Raw genomic sequence first — 25,800 nt, 5'->3', positions numbered from 1 at the left:
TTGCATTAAAGACAACATTCTACAGAAATAATATACTAACAATTACTACGATCAGATTATTAATTATAAATTAAACTAAGCTTACTTATACCACCCTTTCGACAGTGTAGGTTACAAAAATAACAACATTCTTTCCAAATAAAAAGGTCAATAGCCGTCGAGAAGCTGCCGTGTCCATTTACAAACGAAAATGAAGTGCGACCTAAAAATGTTTGGGAAGTTGTTCTTATTAAAGCAACACACTTTCACAGTTGTGTCTAGCTAATCAGTTCTACTCAAACAGCAAATGGTAGATGGTGTGTGGCGCACAAGAGTTAGGGCTATATTTAAGTGATACCCATGGGAAAAGAAAAGGAGCCGCTTCTTGAATTCACTTTCAGGCTAAAGACGCTGCTGAGACTGACCTTCTGAAAGCCATAACAGGGCCTTTCACAACTGTCTCCGTATTCCTTAAAATGGGATAATGGTTGTAAGCACATTGTTCTGATGCCTTCTGTAAGTGGACTTCAACAGCATATTCAGTAATTTATTGCTGCATTTCGCTGTTAAAAATAAAGCCTTATTCAAATTAGCCCAAATTAGGTAGGATAGTTACTGGTGTGTTTTTCTCTCAATGGTTATGATATTGGCTACTAACGGATTTGTAGCCTAATCACGCTCATACTATTAAAAAAGTATGTAAAAGCTATCCCAGCTTCAGATTGATCTATAATGCATTTATCTCGTTTTTACCGAATATTTTGGCATTTAAAAACAGAGATAGGCTATACATGTTAGCTTACTAAAACATTTTAAAAGCACAGCAAGACGTTTATAAAAATACACCGAGAAGATGGATTAAGAAAATAAACAAAATAAAACTAAAACATATGATCGCCTCATTCTATAGCCTACTGCACATCATGATGATGATGATGATGATGATGATGTTGTCTCAAGTGTATCACTAGATGGCGTTTACAGGAATAAATTATATAAATGAAATGACTGCTTTAGCTAATAGGTGCAAAATTTCGATGCATCTACAGTAACCGTGGTCCTATCTCTAAATTAAACGTGTTTCTTTGCATCTGTCGTGAGGATAATGAACGCGCACGTGGAGCTGTTAGATGCTATTTGTTTTGGACTAGAGATACTGTGAAATTGTTTAGATTCAACGGGTTTTAATGAGGGATCTATTTCTAGGACGGCTGGTGGGAAAGAGTTGACTCTAACGAGTGCAAGGTTATAACACATCCTGCTTTTTGTCTGGTTGCGAGCCTTGGATAGGCCTATTTACTATTATAAATAAATAAATAAATAAATAAATAAATAACAATAAATGAGACGTTATGCTAAACAGATTTATTAATTAAACATCAGTGATCATCTAACTGTTGTCAATAAGAACAATCATGCCATTCGGAGTTTCAGCAACAGGATCTTGAGAATTCTGCTTGGCTGTTTATCCATTTACTCGTAACATTTAACAGACCTAAAACGTTTAACAACAACTGTTTTGGGAACTTTCTATTTTTATTGGCGTGTGAAATACAAAGGAAAACCCCTTGCTGAGCATTTTGAAAGTGACAAGTGGTCGGAAGCATTTTGGGGTAAACTAAACAACGCTTTGACCTTTTTGGGTGCACCTGCTCTCGCGCTATACACAGGTGTAGAGTCTCCGTGTTCCCAACACCTAACCCAGTGCTTTACACTCATGTCTTTGTCATGTTCATTATTCTATATTAAATGTTACATTAAAGATTTTTTTTTCTTTCTATTGGACATGTTCTCTAATCTTTTGTAGATGGGCTTGGTTTCGCACAGCGAAATTCGGGACAGCTTCTCTCGAACCTTGTTTTGCAATATTAGTTTCCTCTTTGAAAATACCTTTCAAACAATTAAACACCAAAATTTTGTAAGCAGAAAAAAAATACTAGAACTGTAAATGTGAAAAACGAACGAACAAACAAATAAATAAACAGATACAGTTGGTTCATCAAAATCACAATACATAAGATACATGCAGGGCTATAAGGACAACTGATAAGCCCAGGTATCCTATCTCATGAAGCATATCGCCAACAGTAAATGTGGATCCAGTGGTTACTAAATATTAAAAGGGTGCAAAGAAGAAGCAGTAAATGACAAAGATGGCAAACAGGGACATTAACATGTCATTGAGCTGAATGTGACTAATAGGCTCCTTACTGTAATGAAAGTGTCACTGCAAATCAGCACTTGTCCATGGTTAGGCTATTATTTATAAATATTTAACCACAAAGAAGCTGTCATATCCAGCAGCTCTTAAAATGAACGAAATGCTAACGATTAGCCTAACACTGCTCAGATAAAAGTTGAGGAGCTCAAGTATGATTGTAAAGTGAACAACAATTCAGAACTGACTCATGGACAATGATGCAAATGCTCTCAGACCTAAATTTGACTGACATCAAGAGGACTCACTAAATGCCTTAACAGGCAGGTCTATGACGTTACGATATATAATGTCATTTATAAATGGCACAAATAAATAATAAACTAACAAATTGCTTTTTTCAATTAAATAAAGTTATATTGGCTCGTATTGTCTAATTTAACTTTCTTTTCTGTAATTAAATCAAATCGTTAGGTTACCATGGCAACAAACATAAGTTACTTATGCATCTGAAAGTCAACATGTTGAGCATATTCTGAAATATTCCACAAATTACAGTCGTTTGTGTTTCTTTAATCCGTTTTAAAGATAAGCAAGTCATGTCTGTGTAATGAAATGTTAAATGGTTCTAATATAACAGTTAACTGTCATTTATAAATCAAAATAGTTCGTTATCTGGTAAACATATTTGCCCTTGTTTTGACCATTATTGATTTAGACATTTTTGGGATAGAGTTGAACATAAACACATCTGTTTTTCCCCCTATTTTTTCATAATCTTGTTCATAGCGTTGGTAATTAGGCAAAAGGCAGTTCATTCAGTGTCTTTACCTGGTGATGTTCCATAGATAGTCCATTATTTGATCATTACTTATTTATTAAGGATCATCATCTAGCAACATCTTTACTTGACTGCACTTGAAAACTTATTTACTACCAACATTTTCAAGTTTTGATCAGACCATGGACCAAAACTACAAATCAGACCTTGACCGCCCAAACGCCAAATCTGTTCAATCACCTTAACCCACGTGCTCATGTATGATGTCATCACGGGGCGCCACTCCGCTGACGTATTGTTTCAGGAAGTGAATCTCAGCCGACTCGGCTCTCTAGGAAAGCATGAGCGATGCTGCAGATTTATGATTTTTAAATCAAAAGTCTTAAAGGCTACCAGACATGGAGAACTGGAGCCTTATCTCACTGTGCGTTCTGCTCGGTTTAACGGCGAGATGGGCCGTGTCTTTTCATTCCTACTCAGGTTGGTTTTGAATGAACCACCGGTGTCTTTAGGATCAGTATATTGACACGTCAAACTCAGCTGCAAGTGTTCGGAACAACTCATTCATCCGTAAATATGCAAGATCAGCTCATCTAAAATGTCAATCAAGGGGGATAAACATTATTTGTGAAAGAATGTTAAACGTGATGAATATTGTACCTTATACATTTACGTTTTAATGAATAAATCATACTATTTTGCATGTCATTTAATGGAATAGGTGCAGGTAAACCGCCAATGTTCGGTGACTATGAAGCACAGAGACACTGGCAAGAAGTGACTTACAATCTACCTGTTCATGAATGGTTAGTCTCTCGATCTTCTTTTGTGCCAAGTAAACCAATATTGGCGAAGCTCCCTCTCCTTATATATTGTAGAAATTAAATGTCACAGTATATTAATGGTAAGGCCAAAGCCTTATATGAATGTGGCCTAACAGTTTTTGTTTTTCAAACTAGGTACTTCAATACTACAAATAATGATTTGAACTACTGGGGTCTTGATTATCCTCCTTTGACAGCATATCACAGTCTGGTCTGTGCTTATGTGTAAGTGTTCTTTTACCTGGTATAGCATCCATATTTTTTTATTTATCAGTTGAACATGGCTTGATGATAATTTTGATTTTGCCTTGTGTGGTGTCTATTTTTCTAGAGCAAAGCTGCTCAATCCTGAATGGGTAGAGTTGTATGCGTCTAGAGGCTATGAAAGCCACTCACATAAGTTGTTTATGAGGGCCACAGGTATGTATTGATATCAGTAATCTATTGCAGATATTTTAGATGGCAGTCACAGTGTCATTTCTACCTCTTAAAGGGATAGTTCACCCAAAAATGAAAATGTTGTCATTAATTAATCACCCTCATGTCTTTCCAAACCTGTAAGACCTTCGGTTCATCTTCAGAACACAAATGAAGATATTTTTGATGAAATCTGAGAGTTTTCTGACCCTGCATAGACAGCAACACAACTGAAATGTTCCCAGAGACCCGGAAACGTAGTAAGGACATCGGTAAAACAGTCCATGTGACATCAGTGGCATAAGAAATTATGGTATTTATGTTTTCTTTGCACATAAATACTTGGCATAATTGATTTTGGTATTCTGATGTCACATGGACTGTTTTACCAATGTCCTTACTACGTTTCTAGGTCTGGGAACATTTCAGTTGTGTTGCTGTCTATGCAGGGTCAGAAAGCTCTTGGATTTCATCAAAAATATCTTAATTTGTGTTCCGAAGATGAAGCAAAGGTCTTACAAGTTTGGAATGACAAGGTGATTAATTAATAACAGAATTTTCATTTTTTGGTGAACTATCCCTTTAACTTATTGGTTTTGCAGAAATGCTGGAATTATAATTGGCATTAATCCACCCATAAACTTTTGTTTCTATTATTTTAAAGTTATTTCTAATGAAGCTTCCATGATGATAGTTATGATTAATTCAGCAGGCTGGCCACAAACCTTTTTAAAACATGATATTGATTATTATTGTTTTTAAAATTAAAATATATGCTTGTTCTGTGTATATAATTACTCAAATATGCTTGTATTTCTTGCACCATCTTGTGAAATCCATATATTATTGTTTTCACGGAAATTACTCATCTGGCATTTTTAAAATGAAAATTTATAGTATGTAAATATATAAAATGGAAATCTATTAATTAGTTTTATAAGAGTTCATTCATATTGCTGCATTGAAGTGCTCTGAATAATCTATTATAATGTTTTAACAGTTTACAGTCATGAAAGTCAACACAGTCATATGGTTACATCTAGTTATAGTTAAATGATGTAAATCTCTGTAAATTAGGAGAAACATTTATATGTTCATGCATATTAACCTTCCTTGTCCCAACAGTTCTTTTTACAGATATTTTGATCTACATTCCAGCAGTTTTGCTTTACTGCTTCTACTTTTGCGATGGATCCTCTAAACAAAAGGTAACTAAAAGACTATCTTTGAATTGGTATATTGTTAATTTGTATTTGTAATCATTAACATGATTTGATTTGGTCAAAATGTACCATTTTGTTCTCGTAGGTTGCCACAGCTTTCTGCATCCTTCTGTATCCAGGACTTATACTGATTGACTACGGTCATTTTCAGTATCCTTTAACCTTTATCTTAATTGCTATGGTATTTATTTATTATTATGGTATTTATTCATTTAAGATATTCACAGTCATGTCAAGAACTTAAAATGTGCATAGTCTTTAACTGCAATTTCAGATATAACAGTGTGAGCCTGGGTCTGGCTCTATGGGGGATTTTGGGACTTGGTTTGGGCTGGGATTTGTTTGGTTCCTTGGCCTTCACTTTGGCTCTTAATTACAAGCAAATGGAATTGTATCACTCACTGCCTTTCTTCTGTTACCTCCTGGGCAAGTGCATCAAGCAGGGCTTGACTTGGAGAGGGTGAGTCATTTGGGTTGTTGCACACACATTTAATTTTTTTTTTTTAAGTTGATTCCAATAATATGTTAAAATTGATAAACTATTAGTTATTTAAGAAGACCTCAAGAAATTCCAGAAGGTACCAAACCTAGTGTAGTAAATGTAGGCCTGCCAATTGTTGAGACCAATTATAGGCTTTCAACAATATTTCAATTGTATCATTGTAACACATATACAAAAATCCCACATCAGTGATGGAGAAAAAGCTTCTTGACTTTATGTATTGTGTTTTTTTAACAATTAAATGCAACTTTAGTATAAGAGACTTCTTTCAAAAAAAAAAAAAAAAATCTTAAATTTTATTATTCTAAACTTTTGATTAGTAGTACTGTAGTGTGTATAAAAAAAAATTGGGCGTAAATTAAAAGTAAAATCTTTGTTCATGGCTAAACCTGAATAATCACCAAATCTCAGTAATTATGAATTGTTCATATAAGTGAAAAAGCCCTGTTAATGAAATAATACATTTGTTGACAATGCTAATGACACCTTTAGCTGCAAGTGTCCAGCTACAAGTTTCATAACCTGATTGCCTTATTTATGCCTGAAAATAACATCCTTAATGTTCATCATTATTAGACACCACTACATGTGGATTTTCTTTTCTTTTATTATTCAATTTGACTTTGTATGCATTTCTACACCAGTCCTGCAGCGGGTCTCAGTGCAAGCACTCTGCTCTTTGCTGTCTTGCATTTGTTGATTTAGTAACAATGTACCAAGGGCATTTGGAGGCAGATGCATTGGTGGATTAGTTTGCCTGAGAAGAGACATGTCCAGATGACTCTCTGGCCATGCCTGACCCTCCCTGCTATGCCAGTGCGTGCAACTGTATATCTACAGCTGAGAGGTGTTAGTTGCTCCAGTATACAGTACACTAAAAAACTGCGAGAGCTTGTTGTCTCTACTCAAGTAGTCGAGTGACCTGATTTATGACCCATTAATTATGGAAAATATTTTTTTTAACTATATATTAAATGAATAGTATTTTATGACAAATTTGTATTAAATGTTCTAAAAAGTTCAAGATTGTTCAAGATTGGTCAGCAAATCATAAAAAAAAAAAAAAAAAAAAAAAAACTGTTTGAGCACCTTTGTTGAATTGTTAGGAGAACAGACAATCTTATTCCTGGAAGATACAAAATTACCTAAAGGTATAGTTCACCCAAAAATTCTGTAATTAACTACTCACCCTCATGTCGTTCCAAACCCGTAAGACCTTCGTTCATCTTCAGAACACAAATTTAGATATTTTTGATGAAATCCGAGAGCTCTCTGACCTCTTCATAGACAGAAACACAAATGTTCTCCACACCCAGAAATGTAGTAAGGAGGACATCGGTAAAACAGTCCATGTGACATCAGTGGCTCAACCGCAATTTTACAAAGCTATGAGAATATTTTGTGCGCAAAAAGAAAAACAAAAATAATGACTTTATTCAAGAATTCTTCTCCTCCAAATCACATCTTCCTTACTATGTTTCTGGATATGGGAACATTTCAGTTGTGTTGCTGTCTATGGAGGGTCAGAGAGCTCTCGGATTTCATCAAAAATATCTTAATTTGTGTTACGAATATAAACAAAGGTCTTACAGGTTTGGAATGACATTAGGGGGAGTAATTAATAAAATAATTTTAATTTTTGGGGTGAACTATCCCTTTAATATTCTTTTTTAGATCTTTGCGTTCACAGAATAAATTGAAAGGTAATTGTGTTTATACAATTGTAATTATATTGCTAAATTTTTGTGTACCCAGATTTTTTCATTTGGTCAAGATCTCCATGACTGTACTGGTGACCTTTGCCCTCTGCTGGATGCCCTTTTTATCTGACCCCAAACAACCTTTACAAGTTCTTCATCGCCTTTTTCCTGTTGGTCGGGGTTTGTTTGAGGTAATTCACATAATGTATATGCAGCATCACAAAGCATTAATGGCAAACTCCTTCAAGTTAATCTAAATAGGTTCCTTTTTAATTCTCTTGAACCAGTGCTTGGATAACTGAGATTATCTTGCCTTGAAAATTGAGAAATGCATGTTTACTATTCGATAACATTCAATACAGTATTTGTACAGTTGGGTCAGGGGATTTGAGCTTTACTTATGTAAAACACTAAGGTCAAATTTATGTAAATCAGTCATATTTATTGCTTAAAGAGTGAGTCTTAAACACATCATTACAACGTGGTGCTCTGTTCTTGCCTGTTATAAAATTTCCAATGCAGGGAAATGCCCTTGAAATCCTTATCCACATGCATTACATTTTTCTCTGTATGCATGCATGAATGCATAAATACACTGTTGCCAGAATCCTATGTAGATACATACAGTAAACAGTGTTCAATTTGGGATCTGTGATATTAATGCAAATAGAAGACTGACTTAATACACATCTAGCCAGTCGTATCCTCCTGTATTCATAGATTACCTCAATGAAACCCCTTGGGTCCAGTGCAGGATTTATCCTTTAGATCTGATTAGTAAACAAGGGTCTCACGTTGAGTTTATTGGAAAACAAGAGCTGTGTCCTGTTCGTTGTCTAAAGCCTTTAGTAAGTCAATACTGAAATACATGGTGTACAAGTACTGCGGCTTGCTTTTGAAATGCACCCAAAAACCCTGTTGTCAAAGTAGCTGTGTTGTGAGAAGTAATTGAAAATTCTGCAGGGCTCAGGGCCCGGAATATATCATGCATTTGCCTGACATGAGGCTAACGTAATACACAAGGTGTGAGTAATTCTAACCTAGAGCCTTGAGCATTTGTGACGGACGGAGCGCTAAGCGCGTCTTGGCTATTGCTATCATATACATCAGAGCATGGTAAAGCTAGATGATATTTAGCTGATAGCTAAATCGGTGGTTATATCCAATGTTTCTGCTGTGAAAATGTATGCAAATCATTGTGTTTTTAATTAAATAATTCCTCACTTCCAAATTTTAATATAACATTTCATAAAACAGTTGTCTTAATGTACTGAGATCAATCAACTGGGCAAGTGTGGATTTTATTTATTTATTTTTTACACAATGAAAGTCAATGATTTGTCAATGGACCTCATTGACTTTCACTGTATAGACAAAAAAACATTTTTCAAGGTGGGTCTCATCTTCAGCTGTAGTGTCCACTCGTCTTCACACAGCTGTGAAAGACAGCAGCTGTGTTTTCGAGGATTGAGCACTATGAAGAAATTCTCAGAAGCAGGGCTGAAACTTTCATAACATTTACTAATTCTGTTGTTGCACAACTGTTAATGGCCACCAGTCTTTGAGGAATCACATGTCGGTACTCCAGCAGAAAGGTCAGCAGGACTGGAACGGATCGGTTTCCTAAAGGGTGCAATTTGGTCTTCTTTATGTGGTAAAACTGCAGTCTTTGCAACCTCTGTGACGTTATTAATGTCCTTGGTATGCATTAGAACAGTCATTTAACCCTGTGTCTATAAGTTTACAAATATGTGCATAACTTTTTTTGATATCATGGTTACTTGACGGGAAAATTAATGGGAGTGTAATACTTCACCCTTGCCCTTTGTACCAATGCCCCCCAAGAATGCCCACAGGAATTTTTATTGCGCTTTCAGTTGGGAAATGATTACGCCGAGTTATTTCACTTATGTGCTTTCTCTTCAAAAGCTACATACCATTTAAAGATACTTACCTAATATGTCAATGCTAATTTTGTAAGCATGATCATAAATTTGTGGTTATTTAAAAAAAGGGTATTTTCTTGAGCTGGAACATTATTGAAAACAAGCAAGAACAAATCCTTCACTTTAACCTTTGTTGCTGACTAATTTCATACACTATTTTTATGAAAAACTCATGGCTGTAGGTCCAACAGTGCTGTTGCCATTTAATAAAACAAAAACTATTTAAAAAAGTTGAAATAAAGCTGAAGTAAAATGTAGTATAAATATTAGATCATTAGAAAATAAAAATAAAATAAATACATTTTAAAAAATTAAACTGAAATGAGAAATATTGTCTTGACAGCTAACTTGACTAAATAAGTACTAAAGTTGAAATACTAAAATTACTAAAACTTAAAAATAAAGTGAAAACCGAATATTAAAATATTAATAAAAAATATTATTAAATATAAAAATAAATTATAGTTAGTTAATGTTAATAGTTAATTTTAGCTAATGCTAAAATAACATCGAGGCATAATATAGTTTGGGATATAAAAAAACTTTTTTTTTTTCATTTTGGCATGATATATTTATAACATTACATTTTTATATTTTATATTATATTACAACAGAAAGTTACTCATTACTGGAAGGTAATAAAATATTACCTTTAATATTAGATTTTAGGTGATTTACTACAGTTACCAAGAGCAGTGCATTCTATATGATGTGTAATATTCCCTATATTTTAACTCTTATTTTTGTATGTATATGTAATCTAAAGGCATTTGCATGCATTTAAATGAACTTACTTTTATTTGATCCCAATGCTAGTCATTAAAGCATAAAGTTAAATGTGAATTTTTGTTCATTCTGGCCCTTAATTTAAATTGAGTTGACACCCCTGAAGTTCCACTAGTTTAAACAACTGTTCATAAAGAACTTGAGAACTGACCTAGCGGTCAGTGTATCATTCGTTCTCATTGTGTCATTCTGTCCGGAGCGCATTAGTTTAGTGACTTTGAGAGCATGTGTTTGTTGACAGGATAAAGTGGCTAACACATGGTGCAGCTTGAATGTGCTGATAAAGATCAAGACCCTGCTGTCCAGAGAGACTCAGCTGTTCCTCAGGTAATCCTTCACCATCCATTTACCCACCACCCTTTCTCCTTTTCCTTTGTCTCTTTATGTATCTCCACCTCAAAATCTTTCTCAGTATATTCCCTCTTACCATGTTTGTGAAACACATCTAATTATAACGGGAGGGCACAGTGGGATTATGGGTAGTTAATGATATCGGAGAGATTTTGAGATACTGATATGTGGACACTAATCTGCAGGTGCAAGGGCTTGGTCAAGATTATTTCTTTGACTATTCATTTAAGAATTCCTTTTTTTGTTGTCTTTGTTTAGTCTATTTTTGCAAAGTCAGTAATGAATTTTCTCATTGTGCTGTTTTAAGGGTGCACTCAATCATGTTTTCCTTATTAAAAAGTTTAAAGGGGTACTCCACCCCAAAATGAAAATTTTGTCATTAATTACTTACCCCCATGTCGTTCCAAACCTGTAAAAGCTTTGTTTGTCTTTGGAACACAATTTAAGATCCCTGTCCCTTAGACTGCCCAGAAAAGGTCCAGAAAAGTATGAAAAGCATTGTCAGAATTGTCCATCTGCCATCAGTCGTTCAACTGTAACACTATGAAGCGACGAGAATACTTTTTGTACGTGAATAAAACAAAGATTTGTCTCCTCTGTCTCTCTCCACATCAGCGTAGCGCCATTTTGGAGAATATGAGCTGAACACAGGCAGCTTACGCTCGTCTGTATCAGCCGCACCACAAGAATGCACTGTTTTCTTTCAAATCAAAGTGTAAATACATGCTCAGAAGAGCGCATGCAGTGCATTAAGCTCATATTCTACAAAATTTCGCAGTACATTATGCTCATATTCTCCTACATGTTGCTACGGTGATGTGGAGATACAGAGGAGACAAATTGTTGAATAAAGTCATTATTTTATTTGTATTTTTTTATTCGCGTAAAAAAAAAATTCTCGTCACTTCATAATGTTACTGCTGAACCACTGATGGGAGATGGACTATTCTGACAATGCTTTTCATACTTTCCTGGACCTTGACAGTGTAATTTACTTGGCTGTCAATGGGACAGTCACAAGCCTCCTGGTTTTCATCCAAAATATCTTAAATTGTGTTTCAAAGACGAACAAAGTTTTACGGGTTTGGAACGATATGGGGGTAAGTGATTAAAGACAAAATTTTCATTTTGGGGTGGAGTATCCCTTTAACATAAATAAACAAATAAGATTTTTAAAATATGTTTAAAATCATGTATATTCATGTGAAATGAAGCCTCAAGTTATAAATAGCCTAATAAAACCTGTTTCATTTTAAAAGGAGCTGGTCCTCACATGGGGGCATCAATTTTAAAATGACAAGACCAGCCAAATATTGCACACTTTATCTTGTTTAACCGCTATTACTGTACGTTTTTGTTTGGAGAATAAATGAATCATGGCTGACTGTAAATCATGCATTGCTAGTAAGTGTAAACATTTGCGCGATAGCTACAGCCACACCACTAGGTGTAAGTATATGTACAAGACGACTGCTACATCAGTCAGCTCCAAATAAAATTTTTCCTATAGTTTTTTAAGCAAATAATAACAGTGATGAGAAAACAGCAATTAAGAAAGCATCTCATCATAACGTTTGCAAGAGCTCTGCAATTCGGCAGTCCATTCATATAACACGTATATACCACATTATACAATAAATTGCTTTAAAGCAAGCAGTTTTACAGTATTAAACATAAAAAAACAGTGTCAGTGTTGCTTTCGATTATAGTAACAGCTTAAGGTTCTACTATAAAGCAGCACTCCAGTTTGTTCATGTTTTTATTCACGAGAAGATGGAGAATATTTCCACATCTAAGAAGGCAGTGCCCCAGAGCTGACCTACCTATTACATAATCACCACGGACCAACAATACTTCGAAGGTGTTTACTAGCCAGAGAGAAGTTTTCTGGAAAGTTCACTTTGGCAAGCTGTTTAAAATAACCTATATGCTTTCCCTGTACAGTTTATCTCACCTCTTACATTTGCATCTGTCACTATGGACCAGATTCTTGTCCTACTAGGGTCATTCATCTCTAATAGGGTCAATTTCCTTCAAGAGAATGATGATTGAGGGCTTCAAGCAATTCTGTGAGTGCTCAGCAGGCCATCCCAGAATCTCATGCATTTCCTGCATGCTGGGATCTTTCTTGTTGACTGTGAGGATGTATAAAAAGATCAGGCAGCCGTGTCCTCTAGTTCCATGGGATAGATTACAAGCTTTGGCAACAGGGGCTCTTGATCGTATTTCTCTGCTTCATTTGTGTGTATAGTAAATCTTTTTAGTAATGTATGTATGTACTCAATGAAATAATTTTTTCTATTTTCTTTCAGTTTTGCTCTTACTCTGTTGTTCGTCCTGCCTTCATCTTTAAAACTGTTGTCCAAACCCACTCTATGGCAGTTTAAGCTTGCTTTGGTAAGTGGTGTCATGATTGTGTTTGTTCAACGACTTGTATTTTTGACCACTGACTCCCCTGATCTGCTTGTACTGTAGGTGAACACCTCCCTGGCTTTTTTCCTCTTCTCCTTCCAAGTCCATGAGAAGTCTATCCTTCTAGTAGCCTTGTAAGCAGTGGAATATAATTCATATTACTTGATCTAATTGCTATTGCTACTTTTGCTTAACCCACTGTCATCGATGTAGACAAAATTTTGTCAAACAAAATAACAGTATCGTGTTTAAGATGAAGTGTTCATTTTCATAACTTTTAATTATAGAAACATGCTTAAAAATAATTATTTGGTGATTATTGGCAACTTCTTAAGATTTACTGATATTCAGTTTGATATTTTTAACGTTATTTATGCTTTTTAACTTTAAAGCTGGGTCTACCTGATAGACACTGTAGTTATAATTGTCAAAATGCAGAAATAAAACAATAATTAAATAATGTTAGTTACCCAACACATAATTATAAAAATAGCCTATTATAAAATGGTAATATTTGTTGATCTCTTGACATTAGAAACTTTACTTTAAATTAAGTAAGTGATTATTTAGTGCTGTATTTTCCCATATTCTGCCTCAGGGTTGCCAGGTTTTCACAGCAAAACCCACCCAATTGCTATTCAAAACTAGCCCAATCACGTTTAAGGGGGTAAAATACATTTTTCTGGTGGGGTTAAATATCACATCCCCATGGGCTAAATATCACGTTATTTAGTGTCACTTAAATCCACAGCAACAGTGTTAATTAGCCCAATTTCGCTGTAAAACTGAGGACTTGGCAACACTGTTCTGCATGTTTATAGTCATAAATCTAACATATTATGATATACAGCATATGCAAAGAAATAGCTGCAATCAACAGATTTTAAATGTTGTGTAACTGTATATCTTGCACGTGTTAGTCAACCAGTAAGGCATGTTTCAGGATTAGGGGTCTCTATTGGGTGTTAAAAATTAGCTGACAGAGGAAGTGTAGTGACTGGATCACTGAAGAGAGATACTGATACCTAGTCCTTGCCCTCTCAACTACATAATTATAGCATTGGTATCATGTAAACATATCTGTAATGTAGTAAATATAGTCTTAAAAGTCAAATATATGTTTTACAGGCCAGTTTGCCTTGTCTTCAATGAAATACCTCTGATTGCCACTTGGTTTCTACTAACGTCAACTTTCAGGTAAGATATCAAACATTATGTGTTACTTAATTAAAATTACAGTACTGTAAATGAATCCTTATGGTTAAGATAGAAACAAAATCAGCGAATGACTATATAGTGAGAAGAAGAGTAGTAGCCGATAGGGGAGTCCCAGCTGTCCACACTAATTGATGTGTGCATGGTTTAGTGTAAGGATATCACTGGATTACATGACATAGCCCACATACCATTAAACTAAGACCCCTTTGTGTAAACACAACCCACCATTCTCTAGAATCGCACTGACTGCTTCCACAAAACTAGTTTTAATGCTGCATATTTATGTTTTTAGCTGAAGACATGATGTTCTTTGTTATGGAAGATAAGTGAATTATATTCTATGATGGCGTAATTGTTGCACTATTAGGGGAAATATCCACAAGAACATACAGAGACAACACATTGCCAGAGTTTTCTGTGCCCCAAACGCACACCATTCATTAGCACACTTTATACTCATTATAGCGAAATGTTCAAAATTCACAGCTAGTATTGTTTTTTTTCTGCGTCATGACCTGTTCTGGGAACACAAAGATTGTTTTATTTTGTCAACACTATCTCAATAGCCGTATTATTCCTGATATGGTTGGTGTGCAAATTATTGTTTTTCAGTCAAATGCCTATGGAAACAGCTAAGCTAGTTAGCTAAAGATTGACTTCCATGTCTGATATACTTATGTGATGTTAAATACATTGCCTGTATGTTGATCTCATCAATGCAATTTAAAGAAAATGTTTTATAAGCAATAATGAAGACCTGCTGGAAAATGAGCACCATTGTGATAATTAAACCATTTTTCAATATATTAAATATGTTTAATATATAAAATAGTTTTCCATTACCTAAAAAATCATTTTAATCTAAAATTATAAGCCATTTTAGTCAGAGTAAACCTGACTGAAAAGACTGAATATGCCATAACTGATTAAATCTAAAAGTTTGGGGGTATTTTTTACACAGAGAGGGTCCCCTCATGGAGGTCGCCATTTTGAAATTACAGGGCCAACTTTATCTTGATCACCCTGCTATTATTAGACACTTTCATTTGCAGAATAAATTAATTTTGGCTGACTATTTCTACTAAGTGCAAACATTTGTATGATTCTACATCCATGCCACTAGGTGTCCATAAATATTGAAATGCAGGACCAGTCGAATGCTAGGAACTTTATCTTGGTCACCCCGCTAATATCACATTTTCAATTGCGAAGTAAATTATTCCTGTATGACTAAGAATAAAGCATTTGTATTAAGTGAAAAGAGTTGCGTGATTTTACATCCACACTACTAGGTGTCAGTATATGTATATGATGTACACATCTTGACTTGTCTGTTTTTAAGACTTGTATTTTTTGTTTTCCGTAGCATGCTCCCTCTTCTGCTGAAGGACGGTTTGCTGTTGCCTTACGTTGTGACCTCATTGGCGTTCCTCTTTCTGAGTTTGTATCTGCTCTCTGCTTTAGAGAGAAGTACAGAAGAAGAGCTCAGACTGGGTCTCTATCGCAAACTCACTCAGCGCTGGCTGCCTAAACTCAACCTCAGCCGGATCATTAAATGGAAAGTAAGTTAACACCGACGTCACGGCCTGTTACTCCACACCACTGATGTAAATGACATCGATGCTTATGAAGAAGTCAGTTAAGTACACTGGCCCACCTGAACGGCTCATAGGTTTCACATTAGCTTGACCCCATGCTCTTCTTAGCGCTTTTGAAGACTGAATGTTTCAACAGCTCCTTGCGTGAATGTTCAAGACCAGGAGGTGTGCTATTTTTGTAGCGTGAGTCATTAACACAGGTTTGCCTAGATATATTTATTTACACAAGAGACACAAATAAGGGGGCCCTACGATGAAGGTAGTGTTTCATTGGGGGGTCGTGTTGCTCACACCAGCACTTCCACTGATCCTTCACTCCATCTGTCGTAAATAGACATGTTAATGTTTATACCTCGACTCATCTTCCTGAAACAGGGTGGAAAATAAACATCAAGTTACAAGGATCCGTGTCATGCTGAGCACTTGACTAGAACTAATGAACCTTTATCATGGTACTTCTTCTCTCTTGTAATAAGTGTTGTCACTTTGTATATTGCAGTTCTGGTTTTCACTAGCGGCCATGGCAGCGTTGAGCTTTACGAGCGTGTGGTTGAAGCCTCCGGCCAAGTTGCCTGATCTGTTTCCGGTGCTGGTCTCCGTCCTCTCCTTTCTCCACTTTCTGGGCTTCATCATATATTTCAACCAGGTCCAGTTGATGGAGCCGCAGAGGAAAAAGAGTCAGAAGAAAACAAACTGAAACATGTCTTCAAAGACGCTGGTTGTCAAAGGAAGAACTACAGCCAGGATGATGGTGAAGGGAAAGGACAATCCCTTCAGTTAGAAAAGAACAGGATGGGAATAGTTTGGGAAAATTTCATTTCCTCTTAATGAGGTTTAGGGATCTTGCTTGAGTTGAGAAGAGTGAATTCAAATAAAGGAGATACAGTTTTGCCAGACTTTCTCTCACTTGTTTGCCTTGGAGACAAATTCAGTTAGTGGGATATTGGTATTGTGTAAATGACCAAACCGTAAGGCCATTATTTTTACATTTTAAATACATCATTAAATGGTTTTGTACCAAATGAAAGTGTCTCCAGTGTTTTCAAATGACCCAAAAATGAACAAAAGTGGGGTTGCGCGATTTGGGGGGAAAAAAAATCTTAACTGTAATTTGATTGTTTTCTGATTAAAAAAATAAATAAATTATGGCAATTTAAAAAGCTTTAAAAACAATAAAAAAAACTCCAGATTTGCTACACAATTTTGACTTTTTTTTTCATTATATAGCAATATGAAAAAAAGATTAATTATAATTGTTAGAATTATTATTTTAAAATAAATTCATGAAATATTACTATATTTCCCTATACAATAAAAAATGATAATTTAAGAAAAATAATCAAATTAGTTTACAGTACATCTGAAAAAATATAACACTAATATTTATTAAACAATGTACATATACTTAAATCACAGCTTTTGCAGCATGAAAATCGCACTAAGCCACATCACAATTTATTTTTATTTTTATTATCATGCAGCCCTAAACAAAAGGTAACGTCAAATAAACAAACAAAAAAAATTATGATAATTAATTTTTCTTTCAAGTAGTAAATTTAGAAAAATATTCATTAATACAAAGGAATAATCCTGGCAGTGACTGAAGACATGATGCTAGTACTAAAGCTATGCATTAAAACGCTTCAACTTCATGAGCTGTAAAACAAAAATGATGGAAGGAGACATATCAGAACATAATGCTGTAAAGCTGAAATACCAAGGGGAAAAAATACAAGCAATCTTTTTCACCCCTCTTTGTGCGAGTTAATGACGGCCATTAAAAAAATCCATTACAACTATAAATGTTATCAGGTCACAAAGGGGCTAGTGTGTTACAGCCTGAGCGAGGTCTGGAGCCACACACACACATACATGGAATGAGGAGAGAATGAACAGGTTTTGATTTGACTGTCTTACTGTATATACTATAGAACAAACAGCAAGCCGTAATACTGGAGTGCATGATACACTTTCAGTGGATGGTGCTAATATTAACCATATCTTGATATCGAGTCATGCCATACTTAGTTACACATCTTGAAACTCCTAAGAGGCTTAACAGTCCAGACCAAATCGCTGAATTTTGAAACGCTGCTCTTGTTCTTCTCAACTGTAGCAATGCAAAGTGTGTGACAAGTGTGTGTTTTGTTAGGTCAGCTTAAGCTTTTGTCCTTGAGACAGCCTCTAGAAGTGATAAAGAGAGAGTTACGTGATCCACCTTGAGAGGGCACCAGCTGCCGTCCATGTCGTACATCGAGAAATGATCCCTCAGCGGCTGCCAAAATAAAGAGACAGATCCACGATGAATACTCTTCTTTATATCTGTGCATGTGTATTTTTCAACATCTGTTGTTGCTTTCTTAAATATATATCCTTGTGTATGCATAGATTTCTCCCCTGTATCAGCCCTAATGGGACTGTATGCCAGCAGTAAGAACACTATTTTCGCAGCGACGCAGCACACCGTGTATTGTAGAATCAACATTTTGTCAGTTTCCCAGTGAAAGGTGGGGGGAAACCTTTCAGAGAATGGATTCAATGTAAATGTGTCTGAGATGGGATGGCAAGGTGTCGGCAGCGCTGTCTCATTTTGACTACGCCGGAAAGACTGACAGCCTCTTCAGACATCTCGCCGCTTTCAGACTGACAAGATGTTCAGTATACATCAAACAAGCTGACAGAGAACCGCTGCTCTGCCAAAACCAGAACCGTTCCATTTGCGACTGTGCACAGAATTATATGCAAACAAAAAAGCATATTGCATGTAAAACTCCATCATATATTATAATATACCATGTCTATTAAATTAATATTTAGGACTGAGATTAAATGGACTGATAGACTTACATTGCAGTGCAAAAGTTTGGAGTCAGTAAAAATCTTTTATTTTCACCAAAGATGCATGTATTTAACAATAAAAAAATACAGTAAAAACTGTAATATTGTGAAATACTCTTACAATTTAAAATGACTGTTTTCTATTTTAATATTTTAAAATGTAATTTATTCCTGTGATGGAAAAGCTACATTTTTAGCATCCATTACTCCAGTGTTCAATATAACATTATCCTGCAGAAATCATTATTGTATGCTGATTTCAAGAAAGTTCAAGAAACATGTATTATTATTATTATTTTAGACTTTTTCAGGATTCTTTAATGAATACAACTGTTCAAAAGAACAGCATTCATTTTATATAGAACAATATTTAACTAGAAATGTCATTTTTAATTAAAATTACCTAGAAATAACTTTCTGTTAGTGTGCTAGCTTGTTACCAAAGGACCCTAGGTAGTTGCTAGACTTTTGCTAGGGTGTGCAGGGTCAAAACAGCCCACCCTACTGTATAAAACCACTACTAGTTGCTGTAGAATTACATGAATCTCTGTAATGTGACAAGCTTTTAAAGTTACAATGAGTAAAAAACAAACCCGGGTGGGGTGGGGGGGGGGCATACCTTAAGATTGCCTTCAGAAATTCATAAGAGCTGCCAGTCTGTTTGATCCCTGTGAAAGCAACATAGATAGATCATCACACACTTTATCTAGCTTAAGAGACTAGATCATTTTGTGAATACATGAATGAGACACGTGCACATGTAACTTATCAAGTAAATCCATCCATCACTCATAGATTTTGTAGACTGCTGCAGCTGCCAGAGCTGCTAGATGATCTAAATGCAAATGATCTGAAATGCACTGACTAAATGCTTCTCCTACTCCTGCGGGACGCGTGTGAACAAAACAGAGAGCAAAACACATGCTGAGAGTTGCTCAACTCTACCCTCCCCACCCTCCCAAAGCCCTCTAATATACAGCAGTTCTTTAATTGTGCTGGTGTTTTCCATCAAAAAGACTAAAATGTTCCCCAAACAGACCCCATTTATCCTTCAGCAGCCCAGGATTGATGTGATATTAGCAGGGTCTGTGACCCCATCCCGGCCAAGAACCAAAAACCTATTTGTTTTATTACATTTTAAGGAATTTTTAATACAGTCTATTAAGGCTGTCTTACAAATCTCCCATGGCTCTACCCCATCTGCGGCCTGATCAATTTTTATACTACTGATCCGTCCCCTTCCTTCTTACTTTGTCATCGCAAAATTCATATTATATAGGATTTTCTTATGGAAAACTTGCCATAAAAATACGTTACTACATCTGCTGATGCGCACGGGAGGCTGCCGCGTGAAGACGGAGAAGATCAAATTTGTTTCAGCGGTAAGCAGAACTGTTTAAATGTTATTTATTTTCATGCTCCAAAGAAAATATATTGTGAAGTGCAACATTGATTGAGAACATAACAATGTCTCCGTATAGGCGTAGAATGGGCCGATTTATGAATCCTTTGCTCAGCTCCTTTAATTGAATTTTCCAAATCTCTCGCCACACAGAAATAATCAATACCCTCTGTCCAGGCGACAAACTTGCCTCAGAATTATTGCACTCTCTCTTTTCCCATTTTGCGCTCATCAGCAACATGTAGCGTGAAGATCGGGACTTGGTAATGCCTGAATGAGCCAGAAAATTTACAGCCGATCTGATTGTTTAGGAGGGATGGTCTCTCTTGAACGCTTGGGAAAAACTTTTGTCAGTTTCGCCATAAACATCTTGCTTGCCAGTTGCCCTTTCGCCCAAGGTTATGTTTTGGGAAGCCATTAGATGAAGGGGCTTCCGTTAGAGACATGGATTCAGCGGTTTGCCTGTCAAAGTTAAAATATCCTTGTGGATTTTCTCAGCTGTCTTGGCGGTATCACGCTGCCTGGTGCTCAGCTTGCTTTTACACAAGTAGTGCCATATCCTCGGCATCATATGTCATCCGCACCAGCTCCTGTATTGCTCAAGTGCCACTGTCTGTTTGAGAACTCTAATAGCAATGATGTGTCTCTATGAAATCCAGGGTATTAGTGATCCGTGCCAGGACCTAATGATGTCCCAAGAGAGCTTCAAATACAACATCTTCAACTACTTACATATGATTTGTCTAAGTATCATTTATTTAAAGCCGCAAAAATAGTTCTGGGCCAGTTGCGAATGGAGAAAAATATCCAATAACCATATGAACACAAATTAGGGAACCTGAAGTCACTTCAAGCTTTGACTTCAAACACTAATTAGAATGTAAGTACTCGAATGTAACACATTATTTGTACAGAACATACTCTGATGTTTAGTTTGATAAATGAAGTCTGCTTACTGAAACAATCCATGTTTAGCTGCGTTTCTGTGAAAATGTTTTCGTGGACAATCACAATCTTTTCCTGGAGACAAGGAATTTGATTTTGTCATAGCAATCTAATTCACAACTCCAACACAGAAAAAGCCAGAAATAGGCACAAATAAAAAAAAAAAATCTAAATTAAAATGTTGATAAATTATGTTGATATATAACAATATAATATAAGATAATATAATATAATATTTTAAAATGCAATTTATTCTTGTGATGGTAATTTTTCAAAATGGCTTTTTTATGCATTTTTTTTCTTGTCAATGCATGCTATAATGTTTTAAAAGGGTTGATTCTCTTTCTCGGGACGTAAATGTGAAACCACTCTTTTTACTGTTGTTGTTATTCTCTACATTGATATATTTCATGCTCCACCGTGTGATCAAGATTGTGATATTCCTTTGGTGTCGAGCTACAAGCAACATATACGCAGAGGTCCTCGAGTGTGACTAATTAAAACAATTTCAGGCGACCTTATCTTAAAAACACGTTGAACTTCATCACAATCCAACCATTGAGTTGCAACAAATCACCATTGTGCGATTGAATCACAAGTGCAGCTTTGCTGGGGGCTGAATGTGTGCTTGAAATAATCGAATTAATTCTGTCCCACGAAGACGAGTTCTGGCTTGTTTGTGTTAGGAAAATGAAAAAGAGAACCTTTTATTTGTGCGAAGATCCAGACAAATGTTTATGAACACGCCGAACTGACAAATGAAATCTCATAAATGGCTATTCAGGGGTCCCATGTGACCAAGATCAAGAACTTGTGCTAGTGCTTGAAATCAATCATGACTCACATATAAGTGGAACACAAAATGTTTTCTTTCTCTTTCTCTTTTAAGGAAAGCAGTGGGCTCAAAATCATCATACTGTAATTGGAATTCTAAATGGCACATCATTTATCCCTGTGTCAGTGTGTAACAAAGACTGTGTTGTGATAGGGAAACATTCAAGATTTGAAACATAACTAATTTTGTACTGCTTGCTATCTGATCTGACAGAATTACTTAAGATTGAATATCCACTTAAGATAAGTGTTTTCGTTCATGCTTTTAAATTGTAAATGAATTCTCAAAGTCAATTCTGAACATTCATTTGATTCCAAATTCACTCACCTTGGAAATGGCCCTTGTTTGTGTCTGCTCTATGTGCACAAGATGCAATTTTAGCACCTAGAAAGTAAATAATTTCGTTTTATGTTTCACACACAGCAAGAATTGATAGCCAATACTCTTAATAGCAAATAAATTGTTTAAACAATGTCTATAAAGCGACCTTGAGAAAGTGAATCATTTTATATCCATGCATTATGCAGTTAATGCATCACAGCAGAAAAGAGAAAGGACTCACACAGATTCTCATGTCTCTTGAGTTCAGTTTGTAGATCAGCAGGACTCATCAGCAGGAGACTCCTCAGCTCACTACTGCCCTCTACTGGCTACAAACAAACATTCATATAAGAACAATCTGCCATTATATATGGCATTTCTGTTGCAACCTCAATAAGTTGCTTCACACATCAAAATAAGCTTAGCCTAGTATATGTCTGTACCATGTATACAGGATTGAGGCACCAAATATATCTAATATATCACCAAATGTATGTCTGGTGGTTCAGACCCTGAACTAGTCTAAGTGTAGTAGGGCCAATCTATAAACAATCCTTTAGTACATACACTACAAAATGATACACTGTGGTTTTCTTACTATATTAGATCCACATACCACTAATGTTTCCAGCTGTTGCCTGTATTTCATGAGGTCCTTGAATGATTTTTGCACCTTAGACCTGAGGAACAGAATTCTGATGGGGAAAAGGTATTAAAAAGCGAATGAAAGACCAAATTTGAAACCACCTTGTTAATATTACTTTTATTTGATTTTAATAAGGTTTCATTTGTTAACATTAGTTAATGCATTAACTAACAAAGACAAATACTTATTAAGAATTTATGAGTTAATGTTCAATTTCAACATTTAATAACACATTATTAAAACCAAAAGTTGTTATCCGTTAATATTATTTAATAGACCTGAGCTAACATAAATTATCTATGAACATTTTTTTCTGTTAACAAAGATTAATAAATAATGTAACGAATGTATTGCTCATTCTAGGTTAATTCATTAACTGACATCAACTAATGGAACCTTATTGCAAAATGTTACCAATTATTAATACAATATTTATTAATTATATTTGCCAGGACAAAATATTTTAAACGTATTACATTCTTGCAGAAGATTTGCTCGATAAGGAGGACACTGAATTCCAAATTCATATTCAGTATCCTTACTAAGTCTGTGAGAAGACAAGCTGACTAAGAATAAGATATTCATTTATTTTTAATACATGTTTAAAAATATTGGAAGACATATTAAAAGGTTGGCAAAATCTTATACAAGGACCGTCGTCCAATCACACTCAAGATCTCTTCTGCATTTTGCACGAGAAGTTCTCTTGGGTTTGACTCCCCAAATGAATACTTTCTTAAATGAATCATAAGCCCGCTCTCTTTATTGATGTTTTTATATATATTTAACTAGCTTCCTCTTAAATGACTGCACTATAAAATTCAAAACTAATGCTTGTCTTGATGGATCACACGGAGCTCTGTGTTAGTATGCGTTGGAAAGGAAATAGGTCTTTTCTTAAACTCTCCTTATCCAACTATTTTTAGTGCTATGTAAATCAACGAGGCTTTTGGCTGGTGATGAAACTCCCTCCATGTCCTGTCATTAAATTCTGATCAGTCATAATGGCTATCAGCCAAGTGGGACAAAGGAAATATCCAGTAATGAGGAGAAATTTCTGTCTGTTCCACTGCTTCAGTTATACCAATGTTAGTAGCTTCGTAAAAATAGACCTTAATGGCACTCTGGTTTATTAAAATATTGAGTAAAAAGTTTTGATATAGTAAGTCAACAACAGAATTAAAAAATTGGGCCAACAGCTAAGCAAAAGCATTATTAAAAATGATGTCTTTATTTTTATTTGAACAATTTTAAATATTATTACTAAAATTACAGGAATCATTAACGTGTTTAAAAGGACATTTCTACATCCTTACCTCTCAGCATCTGTCATGGGCTCTTTTGTTTGTTTTGTTTTAGTTTTATTCGTTTTCTTCTCTGGTGTTATGTGATTATGTGGTGGTGAATGTGTGAATTTTATCAAATCAGCATGAGTAAACATTTATTATTAATGGCTACAAAGACAGCTAATCTAAATGCATTATCACTGGATTACAAGAGACCCCTACTGTACAGGATTTAGGCAACAACATGAGCAAGGGATTGTTTATGGTGATTACCGAAAGCAAAAAGAACACACACATCTTACTCTGTTAACAACGAAAAAATCAAAAATGAAAACTCCTGGGGGGCAAAATATAAGTTTTATAGGTCTAAGAAAATACAGTAGCTAGTCTGTGGGTTTTAGTACCTGCAGGTTTTGTCGTGGGACTCATTTGGGTTCCAGTCACAGGGGAATAGTCCCTGTTTGGTGCTCGCCTCTTAGCAGGGCTCTAAAATAGATTCATTCGAAGCATTGGTATGGATTTCTTTATGTTATTATACTTTTAATAAAGAAGTCTTTAACTTATTGTTACTGACATGGTTCTGATGTCACTTTAAAATGGGCTTAAATAATAAACATTCAAAGAAAATGAAAAAGCCATTTCTTATCTGAAATAAATGGTAGAGATGTTCATGATTTAATGAACTCACATTTTCTTTGTCTTGTAACTGAAGGGCTCTCTTCACACTGTATAGAAAATTAGAGTTCATTAGAGGAGTCAAAAGGCTAACATCATTATCAGCAGTTAATTGTCATTTTTGTAATTAACGCTTTAACAGTTGTGGGTTTGCTAATTTATGTGGATGATATCTATACCAGCATATGTGAATCTACAAAAAGACACCAAACAGATATTCAGTACTTTATTTATGTATTTACATTCATACATTATTACATTGTACATTAGATGTGTGCTTTTAATTACACTTGTACACATTCAAGTTCAATAGCTTTATTAAAATATAGCGATTGCTAGATGATATTAATATTACGTGTGACAATTCTGTGAGTTATGATACTAGTACTATAAGGGTGTGACATTGAAGTATTAAATATTTCGTAGTATTTGTCTCACGTGGAGGACCTTGGACAGGTAAAATGTTAGTTATATGGTATTTAATGCAGTAGTGGTAACGTTACCTGTTATTCGGTATAACGGCGTAACGTATTTTAGCAGTAATGTTAAACAGCATAAGAGTTAACGTTACTTCTAGCTAATTTTTCGTAAGGATAACATGAACACAAACATATATCGTTGAAATTATAGTATCTATCGCAATGTTGAAACACTGTTATTAATTCAGATAAATGGTGAGCCATGTGAATCGATACACTTACGGCATTTTAAATGTTTATCTTTTTCTTGTGGTGGAGTTGACAGGCGGGTTTGTAGTTTGGCGCGGTGCGGCAGTAATGTAGTCCCCCGGAAACACTTATCTGTGATTCTATATACTTGTTAAAGTATTTGACCGTGTTAAACTCTATTTTACCTGGGAAATTTAATAAAGTATGAGTTAAAATGTAGTTAGAATAAAGATGGAGTTGGCTGCCAAGATTATCACACACACACATGTCTGAAAGCAGTTGTTTCCCG

The 25,800-nt window shown here is 35.3% G+C and overlaps 1 protein-coding gene and 2 long non-coding RNA genes across 3 annotated transcripts; 1 reads left to right on the top strand and 2 right to left on the bottom strand.

Moving 5' to 3' along the window:
• The first annotated feature begins 3,188 nt into the window (after positions 1-3,188).
• Positions 3,189-16,917, top strand: LOC109054759 (dolichyl pyrophosphate Man9GlcNAc2 alpha-1,3-glucosyltransferase-like). Its single transcript, XM_042725989.1, has 14 exons — positions 3,189-3,398; positions 3,640-3,724; positions 3,878-3,967; positions 4,074-4,162; positions 5,285-5,367; positions 5,468-5,532; positions 5,657-5,842; positions 7,640-7,775; positions 10,558-10,643; positions 12,980-13,064; positions 13,143-13,213; positions 14,208-14,276; positions 15,664-15,859; positions 16,395-16,917. Exons 1-14 carry the CDS (start codon positions 3,317-3,319, stop codon positions 16,590-16,592), a joined length of 1,521 nt encoding a protein of 506 aa, XP_042581923.1. The 5' UTR covers positions 3,189-3,316; the 3' UTR covers positions 16,593-16,917.
• On the bottom strand, positions 15,701-16,476 carry LOC122137682. Its single transcript, XR_006155023.1, has 2 exons — positions 16,338-16,476; positions 15,701-16,216 (listed from the first exon to the last, which is right to left on the bottom strand). It is a non-coding gene; the product is annotated as an uncharacterized LOC122137682 (long non-coding RNA).
• Positions 16,918-24,550: 7,633 nt separating the features above from the next.
• LOC109054749 lies at positions 24,551-25,772 on the bottom strand. Its single transcript, XR_006155022.1, has 3 exons — positions 25,545-25,772; positions 24,857-24,893; positions 24,551-24,654 (listed from the first exon to the last, which is right to left on the bottom strand). It is a non-coding gene; the product is annotated as an uncharacterized LOC109054749 (long non-coding RNA).
• Positions 25,773-25,800: the final 28 nt, after the last annotated feature.

Source organism: Cyprinus carpio, chromosome B6 (genome assembly GCF_018340385.1).
Source record: "Cyprinus carpio isolate SPL01 chromosome B6, ASM1834038v1, whole genome shotgun sequence".
In the NCBI taxonomy this organism is placed as follows: Eukaryota; Metazoa; Chordata; class Actinopteri; order Cypriniformes; family Cyprinidae; genus Cyprinus; species Cyprinus carpio.
Note: the sequence above shows the minus strand (reverse complement) of the source record. Positions and strands in the feature narration are given on the sequence as shown.